The sequence below is a fragment of the Tenebrio molitor genome, chromosome 5 (genome assembly GCF_963966145.1).
Source record: "Tenebrio molitor chromosome 5, icTenMoli1.1, whole genome shotgun sequence".
NCBI classification, from domain to species: domain Eukaryota; kingdom Metazoa; phylum Arthropoda; class Insecta; order Coleoptera; family Tenebrionidae; genus Tenebrio; species Tenebrio molitor.
The window spans coordinates 6499472-6523706 of NC_091050.1; the positions used below are offsets into that span (position 1 = coordinate 6499472).

The 24235-nt window shown below is 31.9% G+C and overlaps 2 protein-coding genes across 4 annotated transcripts in view; one reads left to right on the plus strand and one right to left on the minus strand.

The window, feature by feature from the left end:
* Nucleotides 1-289: 289 nt before the first annotated feature.
* Dh44 (diuretic hormone 44) overlaps nt 290-24235 on the minus strand; it is a 40501-nt gene continuing 16555 nt past the window's right edge. Inside the window, exons 1-3 of one of the 3 annotated variants that reach the window (XM_069048876.1) lie at nt 20968-20988; nt 3556-3798; nt 290-1094 (exon numbers count right to left, since the gene is read on the minus strand). In XM_069048876.1, coding sequence (XP_068904977.1) covers nt 864-1094; nt 3556-3789 — 465 coding nt within the window. In that variant the 5' untranslated portion in view covers nt 3790-3798; nt 20968-20988 and the 3' untranslated portion in view covers nt 290-863. Of the gene's footprint in view, nt 1095-3555; nt 3799-6697; nt 6829-20967; nt 20989-24235 lie in introns of those variants that run through there. The other 2 variants (XM_069048875.1, XM_069048874.1) reach the window with 2 other exon arrangements.
* LOC138131681 (zinc finger protein 782-like) lies at nt 11871-13206 on the plus strand. Its single transcript, XM_069048848.1, has 2 exons — nt 11871-12096; nt 12151-13206. Exons 1-2 carry the CDS (start codon nt 11965-11967, stop codon nt 13075-13077), a joined length of 1059 nt encoding a protein of 352 aa, XP_068904949.1. The 5' UTR covers nt 11871-11964; the 3' UTR covers nt 13078-13206.

The following is a 24235-nucleotide window of genomic DNA, read 5'->3' on the forward strand; positions in this document are numbered from 1 at the left end:
AACCTTTGCTTACAATATTAACGGTCTTTCAAATTTGTTTTCATAACTCAAATTCCTATCCATAAGATTCGGTAATGACATGGTGAATTATATAACGAATTAAATGCGACACTTTTTTTTATTTGTTTTTAATTCCATTTATTTTGTACATTATATGATACACATCGGTAACAGAAAACATCTACATTTTAAAAATTTAATTATTAAACACATTATAAAATATACTATATATCTGTGTCTTTTAACGTAACATTTAATATTTTATTTAACTACTAAGAAAGTACAGATGTGAACGAATAGTCGTTGTATGTCCACAAAATATACGCCTTTCAGATCAAACCCTCTCCTCACAAACATTGTGGACACTTATATTAAGTTACTTAATAAAAAAATATCAACATTCAATCATATCATATACGTTTTAAGAAGGTAGACAAATTTAGGTACATTTATGCATTTTAATACTGTATAGGCCGATAAGCGTCAACTTAACCATACATGAGCAAATAAAAATTTAAAATACAGGTGCCTTTTTCTTCTGTAAACGCGGAAACTTCTGGGTTCTGTAACGCGGGGCTGTTCTTGGACATTATCCCAGTTCATGTTGTCAGTTGGCATAATAAAAATAAATATAAAATGATTTCATATTATAGACAAGGATACATCGCGGGACACCTGTATCACTACTTTACACCATCAGATCGGAGTTTTTCTACCTATTTTGATTTATGCAATAATTGCAAATAAAACAAATTAGTCAGTTATCACTGATGAGAAGTGAAGAGAGAAAGCTATAGGTACTGAAGACATCATCGACATTTACTTAATTCGATGAATTCTTCTCTTTTCTTAAGTTGCTTGATTTATACATTATTGTCGTATGTGCCGGAAGCTCGTGACTGAAGAAAAGCCCTTTTGCCCAGTGATAACAGAATTTGCCGGTTCCGGTTAGCCCCCTCTTTGGCCTTCTTTCTTGCAATTTCCAATAACAGTCTGTTGCGAAGAACGTCCAAAGAATTTACAATTGACAGAGAAGCTCCAGATTCACCCAGCGCTCCCGCTCTTTTGCTTCGTAATTCTGGACCCAGCTTGTTCTGAAAAATACAACGCAAATATTATTCCAACAAAGAACTCTTTGTAGTTTTACGAGTTTAACCTTATTATTTTTAAATGTTGAAACGCTAGTACTAAGTACCTGCATAATTGCGAGCCAGGCACGTTAAATATTAGGTATAATGCAAAAATATTGCCAGCAATTAAGTAACTTGTGTAGTAAAGTTTTGTGCAATTAAGAAAACCCGACGTTTTAAATTTATTCATCTTGAAAATTACATTTTATGTGTACTTACCCTCACTACGCTTTATTTAAACTCCGGAAAATTTAAATTCTCAGTGAGTAAAGGTTTCAAGTAATCGAATTCCTTTTTTTAGATTTTATCGGGCGTATACCTCATACGGTTAAACAAGTTATACAAACCGACTTCGGCTCAGTTGACAAGAAAAGGATAAGCTGATTTATTTTAGGGTTTTGTTTACAGGAGTTGTACCTACGTCCACTTTAAACCCTTAGCAGAGAAAGTTAACGATCTAGAAATTTCGAGGGTCACATTGAGAAGTAGTTTGTGACGATTAAGATTTTTTTCTATTTTGCGTTAATAATGAAGATTTTATCAAACTAAACATACCCCAAAAATGTGTGGTAATGAGTTTTCTTATCACACTTTTTTTATTACCAAACTTTTTTCATCTGCCGTTCTACAAGTATTTTGTGGATGTATTTGATAAATCATTAAGAACGTACAACAAAATTCCAGAAAATTTTAATTAAAAAATAATTTTATCCTCAAGCGGTCGAAAATCTCGTCTTTGTGTATCTTTATAGAAACGGTTGAAGTGGCTTTTTTTTTGTAACCGGACTTGAAACACTTCAAATCCAAGGAGCTGAAATGTCCAAAGGCGGCTCCGTCCGAGTTAAATGTAAGATGTACTAAATTAATGTTTTTTAATTTAGTTATGTAAAACAGTTATTGTCTTTGTCTTGTCTTGTAATAATTTATAATTTAGAACGCATCATTTACCGGTTTAAACGATTTTCCCAATAGTAGGTAATTTTATTCAAGTTGTTTTCCACCTAATTTTTGACGGCGAATTGTTCTTCACGATACAGTAAGAAAATAATGACTTTAAATCTTGCATGAAACGACATTAATTATGCAAGATATATTTCGTTTTAATTTTTGATGAAATAAATTAGCACTTATCTAATCAAGTTTTTTATTTTTATATTGGTCAGTTATAACAAAATTAATATAACATAATAAATAGTATATAAATACAGTCATGGCTAAATAAAAAAAATAAAAACAAGTCGAGTATAATGCGAACAAAAAAAAATTATCATTGCCTTAACCTTATAAAATCCATTTTTGTACGATATGACTAGAGTTTTTCTTTAATTCGCATTATATCAACCATATAAAAAAAATACTGTACTGACAATCGATACTGGAATGGAAAAAATGGAAAAAATACACTCATTATACTACTAAATTTACAAATGACTAGCATATAGCTTAGTTCAGCGCATACTCTTGTAGGCAGACATATTTTCACAGTGATCAAATTTGTCTAAAATGCATGAACAAAAACATTGTAGTATTTATTGAAGGGCTTTTGCAATAAAAACTACACTGTTTGTACACATTGATTTTTTCTTTAATTTAGTTCAAACTGTTGAGGAATTCTCGATTTTTCACCATTTGCTTTCTGGCCCTTTCTTGCTCCCAAGTTTTTCTCAACACGTCTATCGGCGCTGTTATCGAAATCGTCGGACTTCTTCTCTGAATGCTCCTTTCAGAAGGCATCTAAAATTTAAACACAACCTAAAGTTCGATCATTTTATTAATTCACTGCAAACATTAAATTATCAGAAAACTGCCTACTCAAACAAATGCATTGCAAAATAATAAACATTTAAAAAAATAATTAAAACTACTCTTTTCATAATATTTTGTGTTTATTGTGGCTGTGTAGTTTTTCATGAGATTATAACTAGTCGTGACAGGTTTTGAGCGTTCTTTCTGAATAAATTGACTTCAGATTACTCGTTGTGTATGTATTGCAAGTTTTGGACACAAGTCAGTTCTATAAAATGAGTGTAATGTTTCTGTGGCGTTATTTTAGTCGGTATGTGCTCAAGAATACTTAGCATGAGTGTTTGTAAATGTATAATGGTCAAAAGAAAATCACATGCTTATAAAACGTTTCTAATTCTACCATTTCAAGTGCCAATTATTGGACATTCAGAGTACAAAAAGATACTTACAGGGTACAGTTTTTTGAAAAAAATGTCTTCTTAGCACACTGATATGTATTGCAAAAATTAAGTTAATGTTCGTTTATTATTTCATCACTAATCTTGACACAACGAAATATTCTGTAGCAGGTACGAAAATACCAAGATTCGCCCAAAGGACTATATATATTGGTTCAATCGGGCGCGTTAAATTACGACAACATAAAAGGACATGTTTTATAACACATTTGATGTAGTACCTGATTATCGATGTCATTTGATTCCATCTCGGTAAGTACATAAAATCGGGGATCTGTAACGCTGCTCCATTCATTGTTAGGTCTGTATTTTGCTGTCAGTTTTGGTAAAAGATAGCTGACGGTTTCTTGATCTGCGGCCACGTCGATGGGTTCCAGAAGTCTTCCATAGTTATGATCTTCGCTTTTTACAGCAACAACCAGTGCCGCGCATACTAAGTAAACGGGCACACGCATGTTAGAGAGCTGGAAAAATAAAGAAATAAAAGTTATACTTCAAGAAAAAATTATGTAAGGAGGGTACGCCTTTAGAAAAGAGCTGCGAAAAGTAGATCTCGAAGTCAATTTAATATTAGCACCATGTTCTTACATATATTAGGCATACCTTCCTTACGAATTGCAATTTAGTTGTCTTGCACTGGATCTGATCAATAAATTTTTCATTAAAATATTTGCACGTACCAAGCTTCGCCACAAGAGAGACTAAGAAGTAACCACCCAGCATAAAAATTTCAAATGTTTTTTAAAATTATAAATTCATTTCTTCTTAGTTCTTAGAGGATATGAACAGCTCATTTAAACTTTTATAAAATCTATAATTGTAGAATCCATTTACCATTTATATCCCGTTGATTGGGCTCTACACTATTGCCCTTACGGTAAATAGAGTGCATTACAGAGATGCGTTTTATTTTTCTTTGCTTAGAACGGAATTGGGAAAATGTTGGAAGGAATGTAATAATAGACGTTAGAGATTTCCAATATCTTCGTCACGTAGGTACTTATCGAAAAAACATCTATCTAATTCTTACACATAATGAAAATTATTCTTTCCTTGTGGCTATAAATAAATCGCCCTATCAAAACTGACCATCAGCTAATTTTATGTGAGCGAAATAAAACAGAATCATCAAAATACACATCTGGCTGTTGATTTATCATAATGATTTGCTCAGATTATTATAAAAAAGTTTTGCACACATTTTCATTAGCGTTTGAATTTTAAAAAGGAATTTATTTAACTCAGATTCGTTGTTTGTTTGAAGCACACATCTATCCTTAGACAAACATATCTCTACAATCTCAACATCGAGTTTTATGTACGATTGTAAAATTGAAATCAACAAAGTGAAGTGAATAAATACAAAGTTTTATGCGAAAAGCGATAATAGAAGTGCGGTTCTATCCCAATAAAATTAAATGTTGTGTACTAAAACGGAAGATAATATCTCATTTCTCAAAAACGATTAGAAAGAGTCGTCCACTTTTTTCGATAGGAAGTTTATTTTTGCTTGATGATATTTTTCGACGTACACTGATAATAAGCAAGTCGGAAAACAAAAATAACGTGCCCGGAAGTTGTGTGTGAAACCCGCACTGCTAAAAAAAGAACCCTTGTCTTGGTTAATTTAGAGGGACGGTGATATTTGTCCGGAGTTGTTGAACCCGGTTGTGTTTTCCACCCCAACTCTTATAAATACGAACAAAATTACCGAGGATTTTGTTGTAAATCTGATCAAGCTAGTCCAAATTATTTTATTTCCTTCCGTTAGGATGTTATCAGCAGATTTATAAAGCACGAAAAAATTCCACTTTCGTCGTAAAACGAAATAGCGCACATCTAGAACTTATCGAGTTATGCAAATCCCTCGGATATGCAACAATACAAAATTTCTTTTTCACATACAGTTACCTTAAGATGAGGTCTGTACGAGGTGAAAACACATACAATGTCCTCAGCCTCTGCGGAACAACTTTTATAGCAAATTTTTTGTAACTTAATTTTCTTTATGACCTAGGTGATTTAAAGGCGTCATTAAAATCTTAACTCATTGACATAAGCTCTTTATGTAGCACTAACACACCACTCGATATTCATAAAGACTGTGAAACATTATCCTGGTGAAGGGATAATAAAGAGTAAGAGGGTGAAATGAGTTTCTGACGTCACAAAATTGAGATTTAAGTTTCGCCGAACACCACATGCTAGTGCTTAAAAGTATAAATCGCCAAAAGCACCACTTGTATAAGTTAAGTACTATTTTGTGGTAAATTTTCAGAATTTGTTAAAATTATTTGGATATTAAGTGAAACAAAAATTATTCTACTCCTCCTTACGTTTCTTTAAATACTTAGATTATTCCCTTTGAATTTTTTGCATATCGTAATGAAAATGGCACTTTTTTACACGCAAAATCGTAGTGAAAGTAGCACTTTTTTACACGAAAAATCGTGGAGATGATTGTCAAAGCATACCTATTTTTTTTGTAATTTTTCGTAAATCCTTTTGGACCAAATTTCTCAACTTACATCGATATGCAAAAAAATAGTGTGTACAACAACACGTTCTTTGCTTGATTAACTCGGGTTACGCCCTCGTTAATCAATTTGCAAATTCGTGAATAAAAGTATGACTTTCATAACTAGTTGTACAAATAACTATTTTCTTCCAAATTCTTTTAGTCAGGTATTCGGCGACAAACTGGTTCCGGACTCGAGCAATTTTTTTTACAAAAGGAAAACTTTTTAACATGGAAAATTTCGAGATTTATCGACGTAGACCGACAAGTCGAAAGGTTAGTTACTGTACTGTTAAGATATTTTAATTGCGAGAGATGTTTCCTAATAGTGATTTAGCAATTCCTTATTTATTTTTTATTACACTGATATGTAAAGAACTGCACGTTAATAACGTGTTCAGAAATGAAAATAATAATCCCATGTTTCTAAATATAAACTTTGTATTTATTCACGTTTTATCGTCATCTGAAACAAAATATAATTTTATTTTCATTACTATGGTATTTGCCTAAGTCATTCATCACCATCGAGAAGTTACACAATAAAATGTCCGAATAAGAGTGGACAGTTGAACGTTTTCATCCTACGATGTTTCATTTATCTATCTTTGACACTGTGAAGTCTAAATTTAGGACAAATTGGGGTTAAATTTAACTACATAATTTGTTACTTTCACGGTCGTATTTATATTTAGCTTCTCTTGTATTTATTAAACGAATAAAAAGTGGAATGATGCAATGTTGCACATTTAAATTGGTCGGAATATTTATTGAATGATCGTTTAAATTTAAAAGGATAGGTGCAATGATAATAAAAAATGAAGTAATTTTTATTTAATACTCACATTTGATGCCTCATAAATGATCCAAGAATAAACAAATCACTTAACTTTATAGTCAGTTTCAGTAAAATGATGGCACATGTAATGTTAACAGCATGATAAAATCATGAATTTATGAAGTCTTCTCAGTGTTTTACAATTATATATAACTGTGGTCACATGATGTAAACCAAACAAAATCATTTTGTTGGCGAATTTAAGCGGTGTTAATTTTTTATATTTACCTTATCAAAATTGAATTGTTACCATTGCAAAATTTTCCAGATTTGCTGTAGTTGTTGAATATTAAATTATGTAAAGTGATTTCTAATTGTAAACACAAATCATAAATATGTCAAAATATTGTAAATAAATATTAGCTAAAACAATAAAAAAAAATTGAAGGGTATTTGCTCTCAAATCCGTTTAAAATATTCAGCCAGTATCATTTTACTATGAGTGAGAAAGTTTGTTTTTAAACTGAAATAGTTGACAATTTTATTAAAAAGGAATATATTTTTTTTTACAAATAATACTTAAGAATCTTTAAACTGTTCTGCATTTTTACTTTATTAAAATTTGTGGTAAAGAAAAGTGTATATTCTTTCCAAAATTGAAAACCTTCCGCAATGAATACATATTTCATGGATAAGCAGTTTTATTTTCCATAACATAATTTTGGCAACAAAGTTTTAAATTAAAATAACGCTCAGCATTTATTGCTATATTACAAAAAAAAAAAATTACGCATTAAAGGTTTGCATCAAGTGGGTATTTCAATATCGTTAACCTTTAATGATTTGGAAATTAAAATTATGACACACTATAATGGCTATAACACACGTTATTTATTGGTATTTCTACCAATTCCATAGGTTGTTAGCTTGGTCACAAAAGTGTGAATGAGAAAATTTTTTGCACCGTGAACGGGATTTTAAAAATGTTTTATAAAATGAATTAGTTTTACAGCTAAGGCTAAATTTAAATTTACATGAAAAAGACTTCTATTTGCTCGTAAAAAAAAGTATTACTTTACTTTAAATATAATAGTTATTTATGGTATAAGTGGGTTATTTAAGATATTACCCACAAGAGGTATTTGTAACCTACGAGGGCTTGCCTGAGTAGGTTATTACCTTGAGTGGGTAGTACGTATGCCATACAACGTTTTATCCAATATTCCAAAATTTTTAGATATGTAATAACATTATTAATGAAAATCTGCTCCCGATGGGTTATGGATGTTAATAACCCACGGTGCTAACGACAACGTGGATTATGTATGTTATAACCGACGGTGCTAATTGGCAACATGGGTTATAACAACAGGCTGGTTATAGCCCAGTTTACTTAATTAAAACTAACTAGTAAAACACGATGTTAATTACTATTGAATATTGAATAAATAACTACGAGTACATATTTCTTTATCTATTTTAATGTTTTGCATCATTTTAAATATTAAGGACCAGTCGCTGTTTTTATGTTTTGTTGAGTAGTATATTACACAACAAGAATGGAAAGTGAGTGATATCGTGCGAATGAGAATCTTGATGTTGAAATTTTTTTTTGGGTAGATTAGAAATAAGTTACATCCCCAAAGATCGTCTCCTTTGTACATATTATAATTTTATGTAACAAATTTACAAGTAATAATTGTTTATTGAATTTATAAATTTGGTTCATTTACTTTTCATTAAAGAATCTTTAACACGCTTAAAATGTTTACAACAATTATATAAGAAAAACTAAATAAAACATTCTTGTTGACTAAAGTAATATATAGGTCACAAACACATATTTGCCAAGAATTTATTTCTTAAAATTATTAGAATATTCAACTAACCTTCCTTAATATGTGTTTGGACATTACTGTTTATCATTGTGTTTTTAAAAATCAATATTTACTCTAAAACTCTTTCAATAACTATTGCCCGTCATCGCGAGCACGTGATATAAATCCAGAATAAATAATATGACACATAAATTTACATGACAAACAAATTAACAAATTTAAATTCATCTTAATAATAAAACTAATAAAAATTCGACGGAGATATACCTTTCGCTTTTTTATCTTTTGCTTTTATTTCTTTGCACACATGTGTCATCGGCTAAAACAGATGTGTTAGATTGGAAAAGATAAAGACGTCACCAGCCTGTGTTAATTAACTTACGTTTTAAGCCTCAAAGGCACGTGTGAATGTACATACTAAATGAAATCACATTTGCAAATAGACTTATAATCAAATTTACGGATACATCGTCAGTTTAATAAGTTCTTTGATATCTTGTTGAGTAATGTTTAATAAAGTCCATTATAAAGTATGTACAATCATAAAAATAAATACCTACTGTGGGTATATTAAAATATTTTTTATGAAATTAGTTTTAAAAGAAAAACTCAAAATTCCCAAGTAAACACATTCAAATATTTATCTTCCTCTGGAGGTATCGTTTTGTTTGAAATCTTAAAAGTTAGTCCCTTTCAGTTCGTTCTGTGTAAACTGATTTCCGCAAGATTAACCCTCATTTAGTCATTTTGCACAAAAAAGTCCTTCCATTTTTTTTTATGAGAGTGCAGATGTTTGTAAGAAGTCATTTGAAAGTGAAGTATTTAAGAATATAAAATCGTTGTTTATTTTATTTTATTTTTTGTTAAGTTAATAAATACCTATCAATCTCATTGAACGATGTATTTCCTAAAAACGATTTTTCGAGATTACTGACACTTGCGAACTAAATACAAACTGACACTGAAAATTTTTTCGTGTTACAAATTTAGTTTAAATTAAAAAGGAATTATTGATTATTAATTATCTTTATTAAAAAAAAAACTTGTAACGGACGTGGGCGTATAATTTAATAAACCAACTCATAATGATTGATAACCATTTTCTCATCAAGATCGGCATGGGCCATATAAATTCCCACATTTAATCATCCAACTTTAGCGACCTCTTTTTACAAAATGGAGGAAGCAGAACTAATGCAGCACGTGTGTTACATCACAATTTATCGGAACAGGAAATTTCGCTGGGGTAACAGGTGTTAGCCGACTGATTCGTTAACAAACAAATACATCATTTCTCTGATTGTTTAAATGATAAAATCTGCGACAAAGTTGATTGGTGAAAATGGTATCATTTCGGACGTAATTCCATTTCCGAGCCTAATTTACTTGAATGGAAACAAATTTTATCGCAAACTTCGCAGGAATTGTATTGACGGGAACCCCTTAAAAAGTTCTTTAGTTTTCAAAGCTTCACCGATTGAATTAGTTACAGTAGAACCTCCGTGTACAAATGAAATTCTAGCATGTTCACTGTCGAAGCTTTCGACACTTTAAAGCTTCCCACGTGTTTATTCAGCTAGATTTGTTAATAAAAGTGGACACGTATCAAAGGAATATTCCCCCTGCTTCGTTTTATTTTCACCCAGATTCCCGCCGTTATAATTATGACGTTGGTATCTTTTCTATTTATTTTTCTGCCTTTCGTGTGCGGATTTTTGGATAACGTGTTGATTTGATCGTATATATCTCTAATCTGATCTTTTTGAAGTTTGCAACTTGTAAATTTGAGCCTTTGGCCAAAAGGTTCTGTGCTGCACTGCTGCTACATTGTAAAACCGATTTATTGCATTTGTAAATTAATGCATATGGATTCGGTTATAATCAAACGGTGGCATTTATTAACATGTGCTAGAACACAAACGTTTGCTTTTAGCATATAATCCAAGCGAGCTTCAGTGGTCAAAGCTCCCATGTGATGATGATGCTTTGACCTATTTAACGGGTCAAACTTTTTGCGTTCTATTTACCGGAATAAATGCGAGTATTCTGTTTGCTATTCGGACCGGCTAGATTTGATTAAAAGCCTGTTCAAATAGTACAAGTCGTGTAGACACCTCTCAAAAGTGGTCATTAAGCGCCTTTTTTAGAAACGAATTTCCTTTGACATCACAACTCACGGAAAGTTGAAACGATACTTGTTCTCTTTTAAAAACAATGTACAATAATTCTTGGGTAAAATATTCACGGTCTTCTCGTCTCAACATTTACTTTTATGGCTTGTCTAGTCTAATGTATCTTCTGTGGGTTTGCATATAGAGAGAATATTAAAGTTTGCCGACAAAGTGTCAAAATCTCAACATATCGTTTCTCTGTATTCGAATTTTTCATATACTTATGTATCTTTTCATTTTTTGCAACGACATGACAGCTGGTGAATGGGACTAAAAATAATCCAATACATAAAAAACTGACTTGTCAATTATATTATGCAGACTTACTTTGTATCCCCTATTATGTATTACGAAAATGTGAATGCTTGTCTTTATTCTACGATTCATAATCATTCTTATTAATCTTGCTTTAAATTAATTGTCAACTTTAATGAATAATGTGGTATATTATGCATTATTTAATTAGTCTTAACTGCCTTTACAATCATAGGTGAACGTGAAATAAGAAAATATGAGACAAAAATTTAGTAAATAAATGAGTTAAAATTATTTAACAAATACAATGTTTGAAGAAAACATAATATTGTTACACAAACGTTTGGATTAAATTATTAAGAGAGAACAACCTTAACTTTAGGGGGCGAAGGGATAATACAAAATTAAAAGGTATCATCCTACGTTCAAGGGATTAGCTTATTCATCTCTGAAATTAATTTATTTGTTAGCGCTGGAATTTTAAGAATGAAATTTAAAGGACGAAAGGCAGGTTGTCTACGTTAAATATTCTCCTGGAAATGTGAAGCATTTACCCTCTATTGCTTGACGAAGCTTTGATGTGAAATTGTTGGTAAACTTTCTTGTTACCGACAGACAACGCTTTTTCATCTGATTGCATTGCCCCGGTTTTCTGTACTTACATAAAGAAATCTTAATCAGAGAAATGCTCCACAAAAAAATCTGCACTTTCCCAAGCAAAATTGTTAGTTTATTTGGTAAAGACCAATTTAAATTCAGGATCAACTGAACTAATTATTGTAATCGAGGGTTGTGCAGGACTATGCATGCAATTACGGTTATAGCATGTGCAGTTATGTAAATGCACGTTGAGAGTCAATTCAGCTTTTAATTATGAGAAGCCTGAAACATATCTTCCGGCTTTCGGTCAGTTGGAAGGAGTTAAATTTTTTGAATTTGAAAGAATGCGCCAGCGCGCTAAACGCAATCGATAAAGCAGATCCTCTGTTTTAAAACAGACAGCTATGTTGTTATTGAAATAACCTCAAAATCGGGGATTTTCAAATAAAATGCCATAAAAAATATAAAAAATGACAGATACCACTAAAACGTGTTTTACGTGTCGCAAGAGTGATTGTAGCAAGTTCTATAGCGCTCAAAGTTACGACACCGACAAAATTTCCTACTTGGAAAAACTGAAAACTTGTGTAACAGCAGATTTGGTAAGTTCTCCGGTCTATTCTCGCAACGTTTGCGTTAACCAGATGCAATTTCAGATCGAAAATGACGATATGGAGATGTGCTGGTTGTGTATAAAGCATCTGCGAATAAGTTATAAGTTTCGAGTAACAGTGTTGATGTCACAAGAGTTTTTAAGGAAAAGTGAAGCCATGGGTTTGATTAAGAAAGAAACAGAATGTGAGGATATTAAAGTTTTTATAGATGATGATGACCATGATTGTGTGAAATCTGAAAGTGATAGTGATGGTGACTGTTTTGTGAAAAGTGAAAATTATTCAAGTGATTCATCATGCAAAGACATTATAGATTCAGTGAGCTCTTTAAAAAAAAGACGGGGAAAGCGAAAATATGACATAAAAACTAAAAGTGTAGATAATCTTAGCTGTGAATATTGTGGGGCTCAGTTTGGTAAAAACTGGCAATTAAAAAAACATTTAGCTCGAGTGCATAATGAAATTCGGAAGTTCGTGTGTACTTACTGCAATAAGGAGTTCAAACAATCATACCATTTAAAAGAACATATAACTTCACATACTGGTGAAAAAAATTATAGTTGTACAATTTGTGATAAAAAATTTCAGAGATTGTCTTCACAAAGAAGACACATAAAATCGCATGATGCACCCCCAGGCCATAAAACGAAACGGACGCCGTTTTTGTGCACGATTTGCGGTAAAAGTTTTCCGTTTTCAAATGGAGTACAAAGACATATGCGTATACATCTTGGCATTAAGAACTTTGAGTGTAATTTGTGCAATAGGAAATTCACACAGTCAACTCACTTACAGGTGCATATGAGGACGCATACTGGTGAAAAACCGTACATTTGTGATACGTGTGGAGAAAAGTTTTCTTTGAAGTCTTGCATGCTTAAACACATCAACAACAGGCATTATAGATCAAAGACATTAGTTGAGGAGCTTCCAATATTTTATTTGCAAAAAGATTTCGACCAAAGCTAATTGCAATAGCAGTGGTGCATTGTCGTCAAAAAAGTCTGATGTTTTATGCGTGGAAAAACCGTCATGCGTTGGGATATTTTAATTTAAATTGTGAATGTGCTCAACCAGAAAATATATTGACTAATAATTTTAGTGCGTTTAATTTTACCTACACCAATTTCACAGTTGAAGCCACAGCAGTGTTTGTCATTTTTTATTCACTTAATATTACTTAATATTAAAAATTCTTTTTAATAAGAGAATTAATTTTAGATTTTTTCCTTTTGTTTTGCGACAATTGCTCAACGCAATAGAAATAATTTTCTACATTTTACAAGTATGCGGCTTTCCCATATTAAAAACGTGTGCGGGAATAAGAAATTACTGCACTATTGCGGTAATAATTATTCCCAGTTTATAATTCACAATGATTGTATAATGAATGGTCAAAATTTTGTCTTTTAGTTCTTGCATGCTTGCAGGAAAACCGTTAGGTATTCATAACACTTGTTAAGAAAGTAACTATTATTGTATACAGGGTATTATGGAAATCCACGTAATAAATTTTACCACCAATAGGACTCGTTTCCGCAAATTCTTCAAAACAATGTTAAAATTAAATGTAATTTGAACCCTAAAATTCATACCCGCTCGTGTTTACATATCCATTGATAACAAAACACGAACAAAAAAATTACTCGATTAAAATACTCGAATGAAAAACAGTAAAAACAGCGGTCGTTCTTTCTTCAAAAAAACTAAGGTTTTTATCGCACAAAAACATTTTCACTCACTCTTTCGTTTCAATTGATGATTACCCCATGAGCGAAGTTTGTAAAAAAAATTATTTGAAAGGGTTCAATTGGTGATTAAATTTATTACGTGGACTTCCATAACACCCGGTACTTAAATTTAACTACATTTTTATCAGTCGACGCTGAAGAGTCCGCAAAATTCAACAGAAAACCAGTAAATTATTTAATTGTTTATTTATTATTTATCATTCCCGTCTTGGTGTCATTTGTAAACTTAATCGACATTTTGTTAAACGCATTAAAACAAAATCTTCCTGTTGTAAATGAACTTTTTCTGGTTTGACCTGACGTCACAAAGCAGTCCAGTGCGGTGTAGAGATGGAGTTTTTAATGAATATAGGGCGCCGCAACCTCAAAGCTTGGGGAACGATTTTTTAAAGCAAGGCTAATAAATACCTATATTTCGTTGTCTTAATTAATTACGTATAGAGGATGTCCAAAAATAATCGGAATAGCTCATAATGGCGAATTCTCTACAATAATTTGAGACAAGAATCATAATATGTACAATAATTATATCGCGGCTCCACTCTTTTTCAACTGAGATGCTATTAAGATTTTGCAAAAAAAATCCGTATGTGAGGGTAGTTCCGTTTTATTTTATTAATAGATAGGCGCTAGAAACAAAAGATACCACGATAACTGTACTGAATTTATTAGTATCAACAACCCACTGATCTCACAAGTAAATTTTTTTGCGAAAGTTTGATAACTATTGAAGTCTCGACAATTGTATTAAACATTTTGTCTTAGATTGTTGTAACGAATCCTTCATTAGGAGTCCCTCCGGTGATTTTGTGACACTCTGTATACCTAACGCATTGTCTGACTTCATTTACAGTTACACAAAAGCGCAGTAGAACTTGTTTGCAAGTCCGCTGAAGTGGTAAATTAATATAAATGCCAACAATAATCTAGACAGAGCATTTTGCGCCAAACTTAGCATATCGTAGAAGTCGTTTTGTGGTTTTAGTTGTAAACTAAGGCTAGAAAGGGATTTACACACCTCATGAATCTGTTGAATTCTAATCCAAACACATCCATCGGCAGTTAATGAGGACAGGCATGTCCTCGATTTAAGAAAATTTAACAAAATTATCTATGAGTAAATAATTTCCAGCAGGTAATTTCACATGTCGATATAAATCTTTTGAGAAACCAGCAAGTAACAATTTCTTATTTTCATTGAGAAAAAGCGTTAGGTCATTATTATTACTGATTATATTTGTTTTAATAAATACAAAATTTTTTTACGAAACTGAGAGGTTCACTTTTCCCCTGATATTAATTAGAACTGTAAAATTGAATAATTTTGATGCATTGTGTTTTTACGATCTTCTACCTACTGGGAGTAGAAATGAATATCAATTGTGATTATTAGGACTAAGTTTTATTCGATAATACAAAAAAAGCGTTGATTTGTTATCGAACACAGAGTTGAAAATGGTCGTAAATTTTTGTTTAGTCTATTAGCAAGTATCACTACGGAGTCAATTTAGTTTTAATCTTTCGGGACTTCGTAAATAGAAAGGAGATTCGTCAAGGGATAAAATTATTTTTCATTAAATACAATTGGATTAATAAATGGATTGATACTGATTGTGGTCTTCTGTGGATTTTTATTTTTTATCGATGAATTTTTTACAAATTTGATGTTAAAAAGTTGTTCAACAATTGCTTTCCATTTCTTTCAGATCATATCTACGTTTAAAGAGAGAAATTTTTTTACTTGATGTTTACTTTGACCGAGGGGGATTAAAATCAGAGATCGTTTGTCGAAATTGCTCTCGTTATCCCGATAAATATTTCACAGTCTCAATCTACGTAACATTCTTTTGTTCTCGTGTTACTTTCCAATAATGGTTTCAACTCAGACTTTCCTACAACTAATTATATAAAACGCTTTGATCATGTCAAGTGACGCTTATAAAATGTATTAAATTCACACCTGAAGTGTTAACACCCTTGATCGAGTTGAAATAACCCAATTCTAATAGTGCTGAAAGCTTGTGTGTTACAGTTTTATAATGCAATGTTTTTGATGCATCGCACAAATTGATCTAAAGTATACTTGTGAATATAAATAAAAAAAAAAAACAGTGGGGAATTAATCATATTTATGTATTAGTATATTAATGAGTTTAACATGATAATAAATAATATAAAGATGTTTCCTTGAGATGGAACCGATCATAATTACTATGGTCAATGTACCTATTACAACAGAGTATTTCCATACCAAATCAATCGCTGGTTTGGTTAATTTTTGAAACGTTTGTATGTGTAGTTTTATTTGGATAGTTTTTTCTTTTGATTTTTTTTTTCACGTTGCGCTGACTCACCTCCGAGTCTCGCAATTGTAACGTTAAAGACAGAAAAATAAACACATTCGAACTGTTCCCGCGGAGACTCGGTAGATATGTTTTGTTTCGTGATAAGCTACCGTGCGATCTATAAAAAATAATCTAGTAATCCTATCACTATCGTGGTTCAGTTTTCCAACTGTTGCCGCACTGGTCTAAATATTACTGCTATCAAAGAAACCTCTTTAAGTTCTCTAACCTTTAATCGAGAAACTCGACGGTTGTCAAATACAGCAATATTTAAACTAGAACTGCCAACTGAACCGTCATAGTCATGGCTTACTCGATTTATTTTCTTTTTCGATTGCACCATACAAAGCTACAAATATTCCAAATCCACAATATTGAATTTGATTTTTTTTTTATAAATTGATTTTATATGAACTGACCGAATATTCCACACAACTGCATCTTGTCACATTATTGATTTCATAAAAGTCTGAAATGGAAGTTTAGTCTTGGACCACGAATATTTCTATGATAAATGCTAGATGTGGTAACAGCTACAATCCAATTCGATTTAGGAGCAACTCTAAAGGAAAGTTATCACTGTTTATGATTTCTTGACAAGAGTTGGTTCATGATCCGTAAATCCTTTAAGCTATTAAGACGTTTCATCAATCGAAATAACATTGCCTTGGTCCAACAGGACCTGAATGCCCAGTACCAATATATGTTTCAAATTGACTTTTCTTATCTAACAAATATTTTTTAAATACTCATTAAATTTAAAATTGTCAGTTTGTTTTAGCCTCTTTATATTGCCAGTGAATATTTGGACATGTGCAATTATAATGAACAGGCTGCAACAAAGTAAAGATCAAGTAAGAAAACGAATGTTAAAATTCCATAGTATTAACTTGTTCTAGTAAAATAGTATTTTTTGCATATCGTAATGAAAGTGACACTTTTTTACACGCAAAATCGTAGTTAAAGTAGCACTTTTTTAGACGAAAAATCGTAGTGAAAGTAGGTAGTACTTTTTTGCATCATTTTATTCCATCAACTTGGAGATGATTGTCAAAGCATACCTATTTTTTTATAATTTTCCATAAATCCTTTTAGACCAAATTTCTCAACCTTTTTCGATATGCAAAAAAATAGTGTGTACAACACGTTATGAAAGTCTCTTTTTTTCACTTATTATCTTGATTAACTCGGGCTACGCCCTCGTTAATCAATTTGCAAATTCGTGAAAAAAAGTATGACTTTCATTATTAGTTGTACAAATAACTATTAAAAAAACATTAATTCAGTTGTTTAACTTTTAACCACCCAGAGCATCTAGCTAGATGAAAATTACTTTTATGGTAATGATGCTGGTAGCAAGCTCGTATAGTATGTCGGTTAAATACAAGAATTGCGGTTGTTTGCGCTAATTAACACTAAATCATAGCATTGTGTTCTTTGAAACAAACATGTTCAAACCTAGACTAAATGAAGCGGTAAAATAATTCAACAAAAATTTAATTTACATTTTCAAGAAATGTCTAAAACTTTTTTAAAAATATTTTGATGCATTGTTTTTATGTGCTTTATAAGAGTTTATTAAGATTTTAGTATGATATTGTTATAATTATGCATTTTATCATTAGTATTGAAATTGAACCCAGCGCATCCGCCAATTTTCGCACTGCCTCTTTAAAGTTACACATTTGTCTTACATTGTCTTCGACTATAAGCTAGATGCTTTAATTAAGCCAACGGAAGTGATAGTATGTTTGGTGTACATATTTGTGTAGGTGGTCAGTGATTAGTCTCATATAAATATTAGGTACAACAATGATAGTTATTTGTCGTGGTATATTGCAAAAGTAAAATAAAGTGTGTAAAAGTGTCGAATGCTGTTGATATAACATTCTATAGTAGGTAATGATGAAATGTCTTTATTCAAAAGATGTCATTGTGAGCAAATAATTTTCTAGTGAGCGTGGTTGGTGTGTCACTTAAGCATATAAAGTAGAAATGGAAGAAATCGCCCACGGAACCTATTAATGAAAGTAGTAATTTATCACATAAATAAACGACCCGTAAAATCCTCAAAAGAAACCTTTTAATTTAGCATCCATCACCTGACATCCTTTTAAGACGTACCTTAACCATTTGTTGGACAAACACTCCTCAAGAAGATGCCGGCTTTGCGGTTTACAGGGCCGGACGTTGAAAGTAAGGCGACCGCTCGCTCGGAAAAGGAGTCTGATTTAATGGTTGTCGCCTCATGCTCCGTCTAAACGCGGGAAGTGCTCTCTAGAAGCTTTCTCTCAGAGGATTCTCAAAGCTCCGACTTTGCTCTGACGTCACATCATGTACAAATTCTATAAAGCTACAGGTGGCATTTCATTCAAAAAACCCTAATGTAAACCTTTGATTAGACCTGATAATGCAATCTGATTTTGTAAGTTAACTACTTCAATTCCCACATTACAACTTTTGGTAATTTCAAGTTTCGTGATTTCAGCTGCTCGACTCTATTCAAATACGTTTCTCATTATCTCCATTCAAATGAATTGGAACATCGGACTGAAGTGACATAATTAAAACTTATAGTAATGAAGCTAGTGTCTCTTTTTTAACGTGGCCGAGAATTTCTCATTTAAACTGAAAACGGGATGTACAATAAAAGTCGGAATTCACCGGAGAATGCAAGAAACTAACCGTCATATTGCACAAAAGGACCGAAACAATCAACAAGCGAGGTGCGATGATAACTAACGTAGTCGCAAATGTTTCACCAAGTGTAAAGATTTTCCCACTTGGTTGGCGATCATTTTTTATGGCGATTGGTTAAGTTAGAGTTTCCTGCCAACAATCAATAATCCACAATTGAGATTAAAGAGCTTTAGGAACAGCTTTCGGTCCAATATCTGCACCTAATATCGCGAACATAATAGAGCATATCAAGTCAGGTGCCCCTTGACGCCATGATGACATCTCTTGACTACAATGGTCGTGTCAAAATACCACCAAAACTACTAAACCTCTTGTCTGAAGCCCACAATCGAGTCCTTCAGTGGTCATCAATTAATCTTCTATTTATATTTTAAAAATCAATACAAATTCAGAGAAACTCAGGCGAGCCAGTAATGGCCTGATTAAATTACATCACACTTAACGAAATACGCTATTTCGTGCTTTTAAGCTCCATTTTGATGTAAACTGTCAGGCTGCCTCGGTGTGTGTGAAAGCGGTCGTATATTTTTAAAGTTTCTTGTTAATCTCCCTAATGTAGCAGCTCTCCCTATTACAGGTGCAGGTATTTAAGCAAATTGTTACACAATGACGTCTAAAAAGAGACGAGGAGCTTACGATTATTTCTCGCCAATAACGCCTTCCGGGGAGGCTTTATTTATGAAGAAGTAAACTATAGTGGATCATGTCAAGTGAAATTTTGAACGCATCAACATCACTCGGTGTAATATAATAATACAATATTTTTTCCTTTCAACGTCAACGATGATTTAGCGTTTTTTAACGTTATTAAGAACAGGATACTTTTATTTGTATTAAAAATTATCCACTCTAGCATAATTGCTTTATGTTGCTAATAATTCCATATTAACGAGTTCTAAAAGCGTCTAACCAAAAATTAGTTTAACCGCCACAAAGTCGAACTTTTCCCAACAAGCTCGACAAGCGTGAAGTTCAATTTGTTTAACTTGTCTGCAACATTAATTGAAATTGGTTGGAATAATAATGTGAATACCATTTTATGATATAAAACGTTATTGTGCCTGCAAATGAAATTTATTTCGTTTTATACACATGTGCAATTTAACCACAGTTATTATGAATGCAATAATATTTTATAGTTCATGATTGACAACAATGAATTGTGTTCGTTAGAATGAAACTCTTCTAAAATAGACAAATATTTGATTTATTTGATTTTGATGGATTTGTCAAAGAAAGACGAAAAATAATTGTGAAATCGGTTAAACGTTATTATTGACTTCCTAGTAAAAAATTCATTATTGCCCTCGACTGTTTAAAATAGAGACAATCAATACAAAGGGTAGGAAAAGGTGCTCGTATTGTAAATAATTAAAAAGAGGTAAAAATATGCAAAAGTTTTGTGCACGAAACACAAGCGAAAGAATTTTTTTTATCAATTTATATGTATACACTATACAGAGTATTGGAAAACTAGGTGACTCTTAAATAATAAATATCTGACGTGATAAATATGTTGATGCTTTACGATTAAATTTGTTAGTAATTCGTATTTGCCTGGCGCATCCACCATATTTGAATAATTGCTACAATTTCTTTACAATTATTTGTTATTGTTATCTATTCGGGAAAGCGTCGTATCTATAACTAATAACAATAGACCTCTTTCCGTGAAGCAATTTTTTTTACTTTCTCCAATACAAACATATCAAACGTGAGTTGACACCCATAAATTCAATTAAACCAAATGTTGGGGTAAACGATTTTGTATCCATTAACAATGTGCATCATTAATGGTAATTGATTTGTCTTTAATTGGAAATAATGATCTGAATGGGAGAGATGTCGTGTTATCGCAACAAAGTGCAAATGAAAATATGCGTTTCAAAACGCGAACCTTGTAAAAAATCCTATAGAAAGATTTTTTTTAATAAAGTTTAAATTTACATGTCTCACATATTGGACTGTTCAAAGACATCGAGTCTGATGTTCGTGTGTCATATCAATCAAATAGAATAATTTTATGCGTCACTTCACAAATGCGAAATAAATTTCATACTCACCCCAATTCGGCGTCCTTGAATAAGTGCGCTTAATGGGCCAAATATCAACGCTACTCACCTGAAAAGAAAAAAATAAAATAAGGCGTGTGTTGTTTTTAAGACATCAAATGGAATGAACGAGGGAGATGATGAATAAATACACCCATTATCGCAATTAAAATTCATATTTTGAAACTTCCCGTTTATTTTCAGTTAATACTGTCTCTTGAGGGAAACTTATTTGCTGGGTAAATATTCAACAGGAGTACGAGTACAAAGTTTATTTTACACCAAATCTGTCATGGTTTTCAATTTGCAACAAAATTAACAAAAGCGAATTTCCTCAAGCATCAAGGGATTTCTTCTTACCAGCCGTCCTACCGTGGTAATCCTAAATACTGCGCGTTTGATGATGCTTTGAGTTATACTCGCATATCAGTTTGTCTGTGCCAACAACCATAACACCCTTCGTAAACTCCCAGAATGTAGCATTATTCGAAATACCAAGCTGACATGAAATTCATCGTGTTAAATTAATTGTGTTTTGTAAGTCCAAATTGTGCACCTCTCGATATAATTTGCGGATAAAGCGGTTCAGCGCTCTTTGAAACACTTTAATACTTGGATGGAAGCTCATACTCTGTTTATTTGAAGTTTTAATGAATCGCTTTTTTCTCGATTTCATGGGAATTCTAAAAGCGTTGATATGAAAGAAATGTATTTTATCATACCGCAAAGGTTGACGTTTCAAAACAGAAATCGTATAACGTGCACGTCTGAAATACTAAAACAAAAGGTTCCACGAATGAAAAATTTGTTTTTCGTATACATATTTCTTGCATATCGCCGCGTCATCAAATCAAACGAAATTGATGGAATCGCGGATGTCAAGTTATTCACTCGACTGTATACGTAGATTTTTAAATCGTATTTCCGTTAATCCGGTTTATCATTTTACATTGAAACTCTGACATTTCATGCCGTTTTACGTTTAAAGATTAATAAGAAAAACTCCATTTGGTCATTAACACAATCCAAATGCTTTACATGTTTAAATTTTTATGTGGTGGGACTTATCGACAATTTTTAGTGCTTTTAAAATGAAAAAGTGAGTCTATATTTAGACAGATAAAACAAATTGCAACTTATTCAAAAACCTAATTTATGTAAAATTCACGAACTAAATAATTAATATCCGTAGGTTATTTACACAAATGATATACTTATAAAAAAAATTATTTCATTTGTACGGTTGGCTTCAAAAAAAACGGGAACTGTCAGAAAAAGTTCTGTCAGGTTTTATTAAATTTTTATAGTTTGAAAATTGACATAAATTGACAAATTAAATTTCCAATTCACATTAGGTCAAATTTCAGTTCCCGTTTTTTTTGAAGCCAAGTGTAAATCTCTTTATTAATTACGAATATTTCATAAACCTTGTAAAGATCCACCAATACAGCGATTTACGTTAAAAATACACGAGACAGCGCTGTTGCATTTTGTAATTCTTCCACATAGCGCATTAAGGCAATTATATTAAATTTAATTTTTTGCAAAGAACGCGTGTCAATTTGGCAAAATTAAACTGTACCATTTCAGTTGTGCCAACTTGTACCATCTTCAGTTACTATATGGGATAACCAACATCAGTCAAAAGACTTGTGGATCTTTGATATGTGAATGTGCTTGGAGTCATCACTATCCATCCACTCCCTAGTATAAATTTTACAAAATTGAGTGGTATAAGTTGTGTTTTGAGAACAAAGCTGTCAAAATGTCGTATCTCGCAAACGACAGTTTCTATATAAAACGCAACAATACTTAAGTAAGGAATGTGGGTATGATTTTAGAAACGCTCAATATAAAAAAATCGCTTGAAGTTCCCCACGAGCAAAGATCAAAGTTGCCTACCAATCATATAAAGCAAAAAGTACTAGAAGGTAGCTCTGTCAACGGTATTTTTTATCTAGTTGACGGATAGGAATGAACTGGACTTTAGGCTATACATTGAGTTCAAAGTATTTAAGAGAATAGAAAGGATTTTAATATCGCTGGATAAATGTCAAATACGAGTATATCGTTGTCCTTTAAAATTTTGCTGTTGACTAATTAACGAAAACTCATTAAGAATAAAGTTAGTCAAACGAAACACCTAAATTACAAAGTTAATATTTATGCGAGTTATGGTATCAACAAAATAAATTAATTTATAAGTGTAAAATTATATTAAATTACATGTCAACATAATATTTTGGATTAAAACCAAAATGCTTTTGTATTTAATTTTCAAGGGAACTCTTCTGTTTAAGGAAACAGAAAATCCCTCGGAAAATTTCGTACACGATTAAGACCATCCTGCAAGAGGTGTAAGCTTTCAGTTAAATTTATTACATATTTTTACGAAAATACACGTGTCTTGCGATTCAGTAAACTGCACTCGCAAAAGTATTTGTGGCATATGTGTATCAAGTGTCACAAAAAGCTTTTATACCGCTAAAAATAAAAAGCTTTACACTGGAGAATAGATCAAGTGGTTTTATCACACCATGTCTCCTGAAACTAGGTAGTTGCTGACCAAGAATAATAAACAACCTACAGAATATTTTGAATTTATCCTTAACAGATGGAGTAAAATTGAACTACCTACTCAATGTAGTCACTAATAATATTAATAAATCGTAGACGTAGGTATAATAATTATCATTCAGTGAAAATAGTTTATACAGGGTAGCTCAAAATTTGCGGAACAATCTAACGCCACGCGGTTAATTGATATTAGAAAATCAGGAGAACAATGTTAAAAAAAAATAATTTTTGAAGAACTAGACACGCGGCTAGTGTCAATTCTTTGTCAGTATTTATTCTTTAGTACAGGCGCAAGCGGCACTTGATTATTGTTACCGGCTGGGATATTTCTCTTTTTTCCATCTAAACAGCACGCAAATGGAATCGATTATTTGCAGTTTACCTGAAGAAACTTGTCTTCTTGTTTTGCAATCACTCGGGATTGATCAAACGACGAAGAATGTCTCCGACATGGAACTTCAGAATTACGTACATATCTTAAACCACCCAACAATAGTTTCAAAATTTACAACAATTAAATTTGTTTTAAAAGCCATATTACTTTACTTTCAAATTATTTACTTATTTAACACTGAAATTTTTCACATTGATTCATTAAATTATTCAGTTTGATCACATTCAATCTTGTCATCAATCTCTCTCAAGTGAAGTTGTGGATTGTGCTTCTCAATTTCGTTGTGGTACTTCAGAACAAATACTTTGC